A 12899-nucleotide genomic window follows, 5' to 3' on the forward strand; every position below is an offset into this window, starting at 1 on the left:
GAGAAGAGTCAGACACACCTACAGATTTCTTCGATTCGTCGGATTCTCTGCAATATCTAGAGATCCGAACCCCCAGAGCGAGGAGACGACTATCACCACTATGGATGAGCGTCTGTAAATTTAATCCAGAATGCTCTGCTTGCTCGTGGTCTGTTTTCAACCATCAGCTCTTAAATTGAAGCGCAAGGCCCTTGGGCACATTGTCATTCCGAGTGTACACCCATGGTACCCTACGCCCCGGCTGATGAATACACAGTAAGCCGGATTCGAAAATAAGTGGTAGTCTAACACGAGGTACATCGCTCGAGAGTGCTCCGTGGTATCGAAGCAGCCGCTATGCTAGATACAACTAGCAGTATAGGATGAATAACAGAAGGCCGCTATTCCTAAAGATAACCAACATACTATGTGAATGCAGAGCACCTCCGATCCAACAGCGAATTACTCTACTCTTGTCACAATGTGCCACTGATTTTTGAACGCGGTTCGAGTCTCGACAGGCTCTGAAAGCGTCTTGCGTGGTCCGTTTCATATCTGCATCATCCACGGTAAAACGCCCTGTGACGAATCCACCCCCTGATCAAGAGCATCTCAGCGCCTGCAAGCCCATAAAGCTTCATATTTGGCGTGGCTACACCCCATCAGTATTTGTGACTGCCTTCCACTCGTCCGTGCTCTAGTCGTATGTTAAAGCTGCCAACGCAATCATCTTACCCAAGAGCTTCTGAATGGAAAGCACCAGCCTGTCACGCCTCGGCAAGCAAGGAAACACTCACCCTCCCAGTCAGCACCGGCGATGTTGGGCAAGATCATGGTTTCCTGAAATTGCTTCTTCAATTACCAGCATCGTAGGCATCGCAGCGATTGCTGGGATTCTATTCGTCTGTGACAACGAGCCCGTGCCGAGTTCCTTCTATGGCATAACAGTAATCTGAGCGTCTGAGTACTCTTCTAATAGCTTCGGATTGGCCTTGTCCACAGCTCAATGCGATCATATCCCTCCTCGCCACTATTTCCAAATCCCTCGTTGCGTCTGACGTGGCGTCGGCCGTTGGACAGTTGAAGTGGCATTGGCTCAGTCGAAACAATAGTCGTCTCTATGATCTGCAAATCTTCGATGATGGCAGCAGAGGACCACCAGGTGCTGTACGACTGGCTGCTCTGGTAGATATCGGATCTTTGGCGTTACCTGGGGCTCTCATCACCATCTGCTTGATTGCAATGGACCCCTTTGCTCAGCAACTGCTCACTTATCCAACCCGACCTGCGAATACAAATTCATCGCAGGCATGGGTTCAACGAGTCCAGAATCTAACCAGCCAAGTTGTCAACACTGTTAACTCCTCTGCAATACTTCCTGATTCTCCAGGTCTGGATACATATCTGGCGAGGTTTTGGCTGCAGACCATCTATCACGGAATCTTCTCCGGTCCCAAAGAACTAGATGCTGTCTGCCCAACAGGCAATTGCACATGGCCACGATTCTACAGTATATCCTGGCGCTCCATCTGTTGGGACATTGTCTCCTCTATCAGCCTTGCCGACTGTATCTTCTCATTTGATCCAGCTGTGCCTTTGAACACTTCTAGCCACGGCTGTTACCTTTCCATCAGTGATGCGCAGCCACAACCGATATACGCAACGAGGACTTCTAGCCCCTGGGGAAATCGGTATCTATGATAAAGGTCGAATTGGGATACAACGAAGACGACGTTAAGAATGGAGCAGATATAGTGCCGCATATTCGATCCGCCACTGAATGTCGACTTTATGCTTGTGTCCAGGAATATTCCATGTCCTTATCATTAGAGCATTTGGAAACGCTCATCTTAGGCACCAGCTCCCTTTCGTCAGACGTAGACGGTGACGTTCGCAGTTAATGGTCCACTTCGCTGTCTTCTCCATCGATGTCCGGAACGTCCAGCATCACTCCCCCATCATACAGCCCTTGCCCAGTCTAGTGGAACATTCACTTTCGGGAAACACTACGCAGACCTTGGTATCTCAGACGATTAATCCCTCTGCAAATAGAACAGAGAGTTCTTATTTTTATGGCTCCTATTACGCTTCATCCGATACCCTGGCCTACGTTCTTTCAAATCGGAGTTTCGAGGCCACGATGAATGATATGGCCCCTCAACTTACACATACGGCGCACAACCTGTCAACATATCGCATTTATGGGCGGGTCACCACCATTGAGTAGTTCGTCCATGTGCACTGGGCTTGGCTTGCATTCCCAGTGTTGGTTGTGGTTTCGGGAGGTCTGTTCTCGACAGTGACCATTTTTCAAACGGCCACACAAGATACCCGCATACCAGCCTGGAAATCCTCAATCCTACCGATTCTCCCAGTTGGTGTTCAACAACACCAGGTTGGGAAAGACGATAACAAAAGAGACAGCGCAGTTATCCTTTATCCCTCAGTAGAAGCAACGAAGGATGCCAAATTCCGACTGCACAACCAAGACCCATCGGCGTTGGAAGCCTATGCGAAGACTGCCAGGACGCTACCTGAGTAGTGAGGTCCCTGATCCCCAACAAGGACAGAACCAGCTTGCACCTCACTCCGGATTGAGACGAGGATGATGCTGCCCTACCTACATACTCTGTACACACCCTCGGCTCACCCGAACAGGGTAAGTCACGCAGGGGCTCAGCAGGCTAAATTCCCTGCCGCCTTGGCGTGGTTAGGTCTGCTTGTGCCAGCCTTGCCAGGTCGTCGTTCCTCCAGACTGAAAGAGAGTCACTCTCTTATCTCGCGATTTGAATCAGGCTCATCCCCTTTGCTCAAAACTGGCGCGGTTTTCACAAGGCGAACCGCATCGACGATTGCTTCACTTTCGGGAAGCAAAATGACACAATCGGAGCCTCAAAATATAGCTGCTCACGACATCGAGAGGGTATGCCCGCAGGACCAACATGAGAATCGTAACTGGCAAATATCCGGCCTTGATACTGCATTGCATGAACTTACGAACGAAACGATACATGTGATACTTAAGCAGGACCTCTATAATCACAGTTTATCATGCCGCACTATCAAACCAAACTGGTCCATGAGGTGTACTAAAAGCGTGCTTGAAGGTGCTCAGCAGCAGTGTGCATGCTGCCGATTGCGAGCCTGTGCAATAGCAGCCGTGACAGATACCAAAATGAATATTACATGGCCTGATTATCACTCGCTAGGCTCGATCATGAACGGTGTTCGAGGCGGATCGCTGAAATTTCCCGGAGGTCGCCATGATGGCGATATGGTACTTCATGGAACGCGCCCAGTCGCTCAGATTGACCTATACACTATTCCAAATATGTGTAAGTAGTATGCTGTGCCTCATCTACCCTGTGCTGCGAAAGTATTAGTAGGGGGCGGCGACTGACGGAATCGACAGCCATTCGCGGAACCTGCGTCCGAGAACATGCTTCAGGATGTACTGGATCTGATGGAGCTCTTCGTTTTGCAAAGGAAATGATACAAGGATGCATTTACAAGCATCTAACGTGTGGCAAAGGTGATGACCCGGCACTCCCTAGTCGAGTTCTCTACATCAAGGAAGGGAGAGTCCATTTGTATGAGACGGCAGGAGAAAGATCTCGCTACGCTGCTTTGAGTCACTGCTGGGGAGGCCAAGTCCAGCTACAAACAACATCAGAGAACTATAAGGAGTTCATCAGCGAAATTCCATGGGATCAGATTCCAAAGACATTCCAAGATGCCATCACTTTTGCTCGAGGCCTTGACTTGGGTTACATCTGGATCGATTCCGTGTGTATTATTCAAGATTCCGAGACAGACTGGCAGACACAGTCTGCCAAGATGAAAGAGGTCTACGAAGGCGCACACGTCACTTTGGCTGCGACACATGGCGCTGCCAGCAATGCCGGCTGCTTTGCAACAGCCGAATGGCAACCGCATAAAATCGCCCAAGTCCAAGTTGGCTCCCAACTCGTTGATTTATTTGCCCGACGGAAGTGGCGTCATTTGGATATGACACCGATGAACTTGAAGGCGCCGCCGGATCTATTGTTGAGACGAGGCTGGGCGTTTCAAGAGAGGTTCTTGTCTCAACGCGTCATCCACTTCACGCGGAATGAGCTTATATGGGAATGCAATACCACTACCGCTTGCGAGTGTGGAGTATTAGTCGATGGCCGTGCGAACAGCCCAAAGAAGTCATTTCGATCGGACTCCTGGACCACCGTGGTCAACAGATATTCTGAGTTACGGCTTACCAAAGCTAAGGACAGACTACCAGCTTTGTCTGGGATTGCAAAGACATTTGCCCTCGAAGGAGGAAACTACCACGCTGGTCTTTGGGAGCGAGATTTGCCCTACAACCTCTGCTGGTATGCCCGGCAACCATCGTCCAAGCGTCCGAAGGATTCGGGATATCCTTCATGGTCATGGGCGTCTACTGCGAAGTCTGTCACAATGCTATCCCTAGACGAATTTCCCAAGGAGTCTTGCGTGCGAATCCAATCAATCCAATGCGACTTGGCCGGTGAGGACCCTCATGGCCAGGTGCTGAACGGCCGGCTCATCATCAGCGGCGAACTTATTCCGGCGAGCACTTGTGACGTGTCTCGGCTGAACTACTACCGACGAGAACAAGTTGTATGGCTGCGCTTTCATTCAGCTGCAGTGGAGTTGGATGGCGAAGCATACTTTTGCTTTTGGGACGAGCCCGTACGCTCGCCCGGACGCTCGCACTCAACTCCAGTATACTGTATGCAAGTGGTCACCGGTTGGTATCTGGTTCTGAGGTGTCTAGATAAGACTTCGCAGACCTACAAAAGGATCGGGTTTCTCAAGCCCGATGCTAAACCCCGTTGGGTCTCTGAGGAAGAAGGAGGCGTATCTGCAAAGCTTCCAACGTCGACAATCACGATCATTTGATGCTCTGTTCTTGACTCATATTTCATGCTGAATTTGTATCTCAGCATCGATAAAGGTGGGTAAGAGGAAAGAGAGTTTAACGGCGGCGCTGCTCCAGGGAGTGATCATTCCTGTATCACAAATCGTGGGGGCCAGGTACAAGGCATGATTCGTTTTCATTATGTGACGCTGTACTTCGTATATACTACAACAGATATAGAGCCGCTAGCTAGAAGCCTGCATGTACACCTTCCCTGCGCTACTGTTCAAGACTTTCAATGATGGTCCTTTCCATCCGGGACCGATTTGGCGGTTCGCTTCTTGGACCAGCGTGTTCGGCGCTCCCTGCGCCCGCGCGAAGTCCTCACTCCCCGGTAACTCGGCAATGGGACCAGACTCTGTCTTCTTCGTCACCGGGCTGCCCTCGAGCTCACTCCTCAAAGCTGGACTGCCTTCGAGCTCGCTCCTCAAAACCCAAGGCAAGGCCGCCCGGCCGTCAGCCTCGGGCATTTTTTGCCCGTTCGCGTCATATACGGTAGGCGCAGTTGACATTGGAGATCGGGGAGGTTTTTCTGATGGATGTGGATCGGAGATCCTTTCCCCGGTCCCGTCGCCGCCGCCCTCAATCCTTGAGTGCGAGCGCCTTCGACGCTTACGGCGGAGCAGGAAAAGAGCTAATAATATAGCGAGAAGAATCGCCACACCAATACCTATGCCGACCCCGATGCCCACTTTGGCTCCTGAGCTGAGCCCTGAATGAGTGTTAACACCACTAGCTCCGTCTGGCCCGGCGGTGGGAGTTGTCGTCGAGACTGCAGTTGACGATGTGATTGTTTTGCCGCTTGATGTGAATACCGTGACTGAACTGCTGCTGGCTTCTGTAGAAGTCGCTTTCGTGGGAGTTGGGCCGGACGTGGCAGTTGCTGAGCTTGAGGCATCAGTAGAGATATCGCCTGCACTAGTACTAGGAGACGCAGATTCCTGTGACGGTGCAGCCGACCCAGTGGTCAGGGAAGAGCTTGGAAAATGGCCGACGAAGAATTGTATGCTCTGTCCGGTGCTTTCAGGTAGCGAGCATATGCTAGTAATGGTGTTAGCATCGCTGAACGCCACTGTTGCCGACGCAGCGTTGGTGCAGCTGCAGTATGAGCCTGGCTGAAGGGTCGAAGGGTTTCCGTCCTGCGAACAAACGGCCCATTCACCATCGCTGTTGTCGCAAAGCGTGAGGGCAACCCATGGCTGGTCTAAGAAGGGTGAGTCAATGCTTTCCCAGCAGACATTTGCGTAAACGGCTCTCGCTCACCAACGACCTTCTTGGGACAAGTTGCCGCTTCGTAGTCTGGGTCGGTACACCCAGCCCAATATGTCAAGTAGCTACCATAACCAGAACCGTGGATACCGAAGCAAGCATTGTCAGCGAGACAGTTGTCTCCTGCTCCACAGCAGGTCTGGTATCCAAACGCATCGTTACCGCACGGGATAAAGCTCCCGTCCAACTTCTCTCCCCGCGCCGTATAGCACGTCCCATTGCTAATGAAGGCGTTGGGATCACTCATCGTGTTGAATGCATTCTCGCGGTTGGGTTTTAGGGAGTACAATACATAGTATATAGACGGTGTGTAGATAGAGAGTGAGTGACAGAAGTGTTCTCTTCGCCACCGCAAGAAACAGAGACCAAAGTGACGTCTTGGGCAGACTAGGACCATGGCACCGCTCGCCGGATGGTACGACATTATTTCTTACATCATATGGGAGAAAACGATACCATGGCGGCGCGTTGAAGTTCCTCACCAATCGCTTATTTCATGGTCGGGAAACTTGGTTTGCCCCCGATTGTAGGTCGAGTTGGAGATTTCAAAGTGGGAAAGCCCCTTTGTGCGTCGCTGTTGATATTGGAGGTTCCACACTTATAAGCGACAAGGCGAGACAGGTAAGAAATCTGCTACGGTCGTGCATTCGTGCAGAAATAGAAGTTGGCTTTGGTCTCCTTATGTAATCGACTCCCATCCTCTCGTCTCCATCAAGCCACGTAATACGCCCTCATCCGATGGGAAACTTTGATGCGGGGAGAATTCCGCCCATCGGGAGCTGCTTTGAAACGCGCATATAACAGCCCCAGCGACCTGGTCGCACCACTGGCTTTTGTACTATATGTACATATTATACTCACTCTCTGCTGGATTTTTACATCTCACTCCATCCCGCGAACAAGGAAAAGATCCTTGCAGTCACCATCATGTCATCGAAATGCGTTAAGAGGATAACCCTCTTCAAGGTCCCCAAGGAGGAAGACATCGATGCCATCCTCGCAGAATACCAAGTCATGCGAACCAGTGCACAGAAAGTAAGTTTTGTTGTCCGCATGGCTCCCTCCTTCTGTGTGTGTCTGTCTTCCAGTGGATTAGATTAATGGATTTCCCGCCAACCTGATTTCCTGGTTCTGACCCCTAGTACGTTTCCAACAATGTCTAAACTATGTTATCTAGGATGGAAAACCATACATCCTCTCCAACGAGGCTACGCGGGTCCTCAACTCTTCCGAGGAGCGAAGTCAGGGCTACACATTGGTGGCCGTCACGACCTTCAAGTCGCGAGAGGATGTCGAATATTACGACAAAGGATGCGCCGCGCACAAGAAGCTGAGAGAGTTCATCACGCCCCGACGGACGGGGTTCGCGACGATTCACTATGAGAGCGAGCTTGGGCCCTGAAAGGTCTAACTTATTGAGGCAGGCTCAAGTGCTCTGGACAGAAGCCTAGCCCACATAGGTAACTTTCTTAAAGCCATGACACAATATAAACAATTTACTGGATCGAGGCCCACCTTGTCCACTCTGACTTTTTGGTTCCTACGGTTTGGTAGTGGATGTCTTGGCGCATCTCAGAAGCCGAGCTTTGAGGACCTCCAAGGACCTCCAGCTCAGCCACAGCCTTGCCTATCCTCTATATATGAACACATTTCTCCTGCTCACAGTAGCGAGAGCCCATTTCAACGCCAGAGCTACAAATTTCACTGATTATATAGATTGTTTCTTCTACAGCTATTTTCCATTCACCATGGAATGTGCCCTACCCATCCTCAAGAAACCCAAGCTCCATCATTCCATCGACCAGTCGGAACTGCCAGCTCCCATCATGCAGCGGCAAGCTCTTGCCCACAGTGCATCGGCGCCGCCCTCTCCCTTTGGAGTTTTTGGCATGCTGCCGCCCGAGATCAGAAACCTCATCTACGCCGAATGCGTGCACCAGAGAAGCACCGTGCTCCTCCGCGCCAGTAAGCGAATCTACGCAGAATCGCTTCCTCACTACCGCCGAAAATTCGTCTTATTCTTCCATATCGACCCGGCAGAGGCCGATTCCAGAATCCCCATCCTCGATAGAGACGGCTGCCCTTGGAGTGGTGGTGAGAACGGTAATGCTAACAATACAATCGACGTCAGCTCGGTCCATCCGGATACCGATTTACTTGACACCATGCCCATCGACCAGTTCGGCCAGATTCGCATCGTGATCGGCGCCCCTGATATCCACGACCGAGGACAGTTCATGCGTTGCTGGTACCGGGTCAAAAGGCTTCTGGCAGCTTTACTCCCCCAGTGGAGAGATCCCAACAAATTGCCCGGGAGTCCCTGGGATATAGTGGTCCCCTGGGCTCGCCAGTCAACGGCGCTGCCACCGATCGTGGTCGAGTTTCGAGAATGCGAGTGGAGCGAACGGGGCCGCTGGGGACAATGGAATCAAAACATCCCCTTTTGCCATGCCTTTGCGGATGGCATACTGCTTGCAACTCAGAAGGGTGGGGAGCCAGATCAGGACAAAAACCACTACCGTTCGTCCAACATAGCGCATATCCTACAACTCTTCTTCCGCGTTCGCAATGTCGAGTCCCTCACAGTCAAACTCCCACCGTCCCTTCCGAAGAGTGAGAATATGCGGCTGTGGCACTTCATCGAGAAACTCCAGGAGTACGCCGTCTCAGATATCCCCTTTGGCATGGATTTCCGAGGTTCTTTCCCCGTCCCGGGCGGCCGCGACGGGGCAATTCTCTCCTGCGAGAATGCCGACCACATCTGGTTGGACTATTGCCTAACTCAAGTCGACAGCGAGGCCAGCAGAGGTCTCAAACTCGAACGGATGGAGAACTGGTGTCTCGAGTACGAGAGGGACCTGGCGCGAGCCAGTTTCGGCTTCCAGACCCACGACGAGCGCAGAGGCCAGCTGGTGCGCATCGGTGTAGGTCGCCATCTCATCAAGTGGGCTGGCTTTGGTCAAGCACATGACGAGAATTTCCGCCAACAGTTTTGGAGCTGGGTGAGCCACTACGCCGAATATAACAATGAATATAATAACGACCCCATGGGGTTGAATGCTAGAGGCTTGGGGGATTTCCACGCCTTTGTAATTGTGAGGCACCAATTGCTTGTGGATCGTATCCTTGGGTTTCCTATAATTGGGAAGTCCGTCAATTCCCGGGGATTCTGGGAGAGGGATAATCGTTGTCGACGATGTCAGCCCTATCGCGGTCGACGTGTTTAGTTAGGTCTATCGCTTGGGCAAGGTTTGAAGCTCTGTCGGATCCCTTGCCTATTCCGAATCCTTATAGGCACTACGAGGGAGGACATCGGAGCGCCTTTACTATAGAAGAGTCAAGCGACTGCGATGGCCTGTCTGAACGAGAGATGGCCACACAATCCAAGTGAGATATTTCCAAACCAGCAAAGACTGAATCTTGTTCTTTATATCCCGTCATCAGCGTCGTAGTACTCAGATGATGAGTCTGAAAGTGTCTCCGCAGCAGGATCTTCGTCTGCAACCTCCCTGATCTGTACCGTGCTTGACCATGGTTCATCGTGACCATTGCATACGCCGACCTCCATGTCCTCCTTTCCGAGACCTTGCTCGCGTTCTTAGGAGTCTCCAACCTCAGAGAAATTAGCCTCTTCGGAGCAATAGCTATCCTAGCGGTCATTGGCGAAGTGGCTGCTCTCGCTGTCTTCTTGAATAATGTTGTCCCCCTCCATAGCGATCATCGGTCCCCGACCAGCTCATTTCTTGCATACGTACTTTGCGGCTGTTTGGGTTTTGACTTGACGTCGCCTCCACGCCGGGGCAGAGCTCGCTATCTCCTCCAAAGGGGCAGCGCCCAGGCGGCGAAGAGCTCCGCCGACACCAAATAGGCGGCTCGTGGAAGTGTGGAAGTACGGAATAGCATCTTCCCGGCCTTTCCAGAGCTCTTCGAACGGACGGCGCACATATTTCCCATACCAAGTCGATTTATATATCTGTAGTCGATGGTGGCCATTGCGCATGTGTCGTATGTTGTAACGCACTCTGGCAATGCTGCATCCCACAGGTCACCTTCGTGAGAGCCCAAATCCATCCCTTTAGGACCTTTGTAAGCAAAATTCGATATTTCAATGCCAGCTCGGCCAACGGAATGGACATCTGCACCACTCCCAATTAAGAGGATGATACGTTGACAGAGTCCATATTCCTCTCCACTTCGCGAACATTCAAGAGTGAGTTGAAGACAGTTTTCCTATTCCTGTCTCAAGCGTTGATATCGGCGCCCTTCGTAAGGAAAAGGCGAAATAAAGATACGGAGTCAGGGAATTTGGACCACTCGGAGGCAAAAGAAAGTAACATTGTGCAACCCCGTCTGTCCTTAGTTTCAAGGCCAATGAATTATAAGGGATTGTTCAGTATTGGCTCGGGAAAATCCTGAACCCTATTAGTTTGCTTCAATTTCACAGAGGCACGGGGGAACCTTACTGGAGTCGATGTCCCGGTTATGATTACATCGATATTCAAAGTTCGACTAGCCTATGTTCTTGCAGAGCGCCTCAGTTTGATCTGCTCCAGCATTTAGAAGGAGACGAAAGTATGAGGCTCGAGGAGGCCATGTACCACACATATTTTCGGCCTGAAATAGAGTAATCTTTGGGAGGTTCTTACAGTCTTCCACCCCTGTGTGAACTAATGTGAACTCCTGTCTAAATCCAGACTCCGGAGCAATCTCGTCAACGTCTGCACCATCCTCAATAAGAAATCTGCACATGTCGCTGGCTCCTGCTGTTGCCCACCTGAGTGCGTACTTTTAACCATTAGCAAAACCGCAAAATTCATTCTCTACATTCCTTATATTTAACAAAGAAGTTCCCCTGAAATGTCTAAACCAAAAAATATCCCATTGCCAGCGTAGCCGTCCGACTGATAATGAAGTAACGATCCAGTATGGTATTTTCCCTATGCGAAAGGATTGCCATCTAAGGTGAGAGTTATTACGCTCAATGGCGGTGGTTGTCGCTAAAAGGGTTTTCGTCAGCACTGACTCGTTCGTAGATGGGGCTGTTGGACCGGGAGTCAAAAAAAGTCTGGCGATGCGTTGAGGCGGGGCTAATAGGCGAATCTGCTAAGTCGGCGGTAGCAGTAGTAGCAGCCGCTTGATAGGGCGGAGGCAGTGTGGCATGCGTTCGAACGGAGACCGACCTATCTAGTGTACCTTGGCCGCTGGTATCGATCAATATCGGCAGCGGAACCTCTATGGTGTTTGGAGATTGGCCAACTGGGCCTCCCCAGACGTTGCGGCGCGGGCTGCTGATGTCGGCATTTGTGTGGCGTATGCTACCAATAACGCTTCGCTCGTTGCGTCTCGTGCGGACAGTATCTTGTTCGGACAGGAGCATTTCGTTGTCGAAGGTGAAGTTTCGAAAATGGTTACTCCATTTGCTCCTTAACTTCTCATTGCCAGTGGCGGATTCTTCATTCCTCCTTGTATTTCTCAGACAGAAAAAAACGAGGGTGGCAATAGCAAGTACCCCAATCACAGCTCCAATACCTATTGCAGCTTTTATTCTGGCGGACGTGACACTGGTTGAGCCTGGACTTTCGTGATTGACTGAATCGCTTCTTGCCGTACCTACGGCAGGACCGAGCGAATACGTCGAAGTGACGGGGGCACCATCGTCGTTAATCGTAGTGAGGATGGTAACAGGCACTGTTGAGGTCGCGCTGGAGATAGAGAATGTTGACGAAGGCTGGGACTGGGTGGTCGTAGCAATGTAGGAAGCCCAACCCTGAGTATCAGTGCCGGTATATTTGGAGAATAAACTAGCAAAGCTTGCTCCAGTGTCGAACTGATCATTTGGATTCCAAGAGTTTAGGCCTTGATCATCACTCGCCATAGGGAGGTGGAATGAAAGGGCGGTCCAACTAATGGACCAAAAGATGTCTGAACTATTTTGCTGATGGAGAGATATTATCTTATACAAGATACTCTAGAATTGGTGGAAATAATGAAAGAGGAAGTGAGCACGCCAGAAGGTCTTGGTTGTAAATCGTTCGGCTATCAGCAGGGCCTGCGTAGAGACGGAGTCCGCGGGCGGCCGTGGGGTAACCTCCTTAATCCTGCCCCCTCGCGGTGCACTAGGGTGGTTGGTGAGCATTGCATGGGCGCTGAACGGTCGTTGTGACTCGATGTCCATTGAGTCCAGCTCCTACTAGACTCTAGTGGCTTCAGGCAGCTTAAAATCCATGACGAGGTGGTCATCGGCACCATGCAGTCACTAAAAGCCTCCCTGGGCTGTGAGATGCACGCTGAGGGCGTGGCACACAGAGGGGGATAGATGAGGGTTGACCACTAAGGGCTGAACATGTGAAAATGTCTTCTTCCAACTCGGCCTTGCTTCAATTCTACCCATCTTCCCTCGTTGCTAGCGTCCATCTCTCAGCCACATCCCGAAACAGACCAAGTGGTTCCTTTCAACTACGAGGAGGAAGGTAACTCTAGCTGCCGATACATAGAAGCTCTATTTTTGAATGTTGGCTGCAGAAGTCTCTCATTGACCTTAGTCGTGTCTACCTACCAAATAAGGAGCTAGCCCCCCTCGGTATAATTTAAGCCCCGTTGTCAATGTGTATTAACCTGATCAAGTAGAGTTACACGATCCCTGCACAATGAAGACTCCACTCAGAAGCTGAACGTATTGTGGGGCGACAGAGGAAGAATCCGAAAGGGCAGTGAG

The 12899-nt window shown here is 51.1% G+C and overlaps 5 protein-coding genes across 5 annotated transcripts; 3 read left to right on the forward strand and 2 right to left on the reverse strand.

The window, feature by feature from the left end:
• Positions 1–3196: 3196 nt before the first annotated feature.
• Z519_05554 (uncharacterized protein) lies at positions 3197–4896 on the forward strand (the record flags this gene model as incomplete). Its single annotated transcript, XM_016763294.1, has 2 exons — positions 3197–3314; positions 3392–4896. 2 exons carry the CDS (start codon positions 3197–3199, stop codon positions 4894–4896), a joined length of 1623 nt encoding a protein of 540 aa, XP_016620907.1.
• A 204-nt stretch (positions 4897–5100) lies between these two features.
• Z519_05555 (uncharacterized protein) lies at positions 5101–6431 on the reverse strand (the record flags this gene model as incomplete). The annotated part of the gene is made up of 2 exons (XM_016763295.1): positions 5101–6119; positions 6179–6431. 2 exons carry the CDS (start codon positions 6429–6431, stop codon positions 5101–5103), a joined length of 1272 nt encoding a protein of 423 aa, XP_016620908.1.
• A 680-nt stretch (positions 6432–7111) lies between these two features.
• Positions 7112–7586, forward strand: Z519_05556 (uncharacterized protein; the record flags this gene model as incomplete). Its single annotated transcript, XM_016763296.1, has 2 exons — positions 7112–7219; positions 7362–7586. The coding sequence occupies 2 exons, from the start codon at positions 7112–7114 to the stop codon at positions 7584–7586; spliced, it is 333 nt and encodes a 110-aa protein (XP_016620909.1).
• Positions 7587–7932: 346 nt separating this feature from the next.
• On the forward strand, positions 7933–9411 carry Z519_05557 (uncharacterized protein; the record flags this gene model as incomplete). Its single annotated transcript, XM_016763297.1, has 1 exon — positions 7933–9411. One exon carries the CDS (start codon positions 7933–7935, stop codon positions 9409–9411), a length of 1479 nt encoding a protein of 492 aa, XP_016620910.1.
• Positions 9412–11162: 1751 nt separating this feature from the next.
• Z519_05558 (uncharacterized protein) lies at positions 11163–12059 on the reverse strand (the record flags this gene model as incomplete). The annotated part of the gene is made up of 1 exon (XM_016763298.1): positions 11163–12059. One exon carries the CDS (start codon positions 12057–12059, stop codon positions 11163–11165), a length of 897 nt encoding a protein of 298 aa, XP_016620911.1.
• Between the last annotated feature and the right edge of the window lie 840 nt (positions 12060–12899).

This window comes from Cladophialophora bantiana (assembly GCF_000835475.1).
Source record: "Cladophialophora bantiana CBS 173.52 unplaced genomic scaffold supercont1.7, whole genome shotgun sequence".
Taxonomy (NCBI): domain Eukaryota; kingdom Fungi; phylum Ascomycota; class Eurotiomycetes; order Chaetothyriales; family Herpotrichiellaceae; genus Cladophialophora; species Cladophialophora bantiana.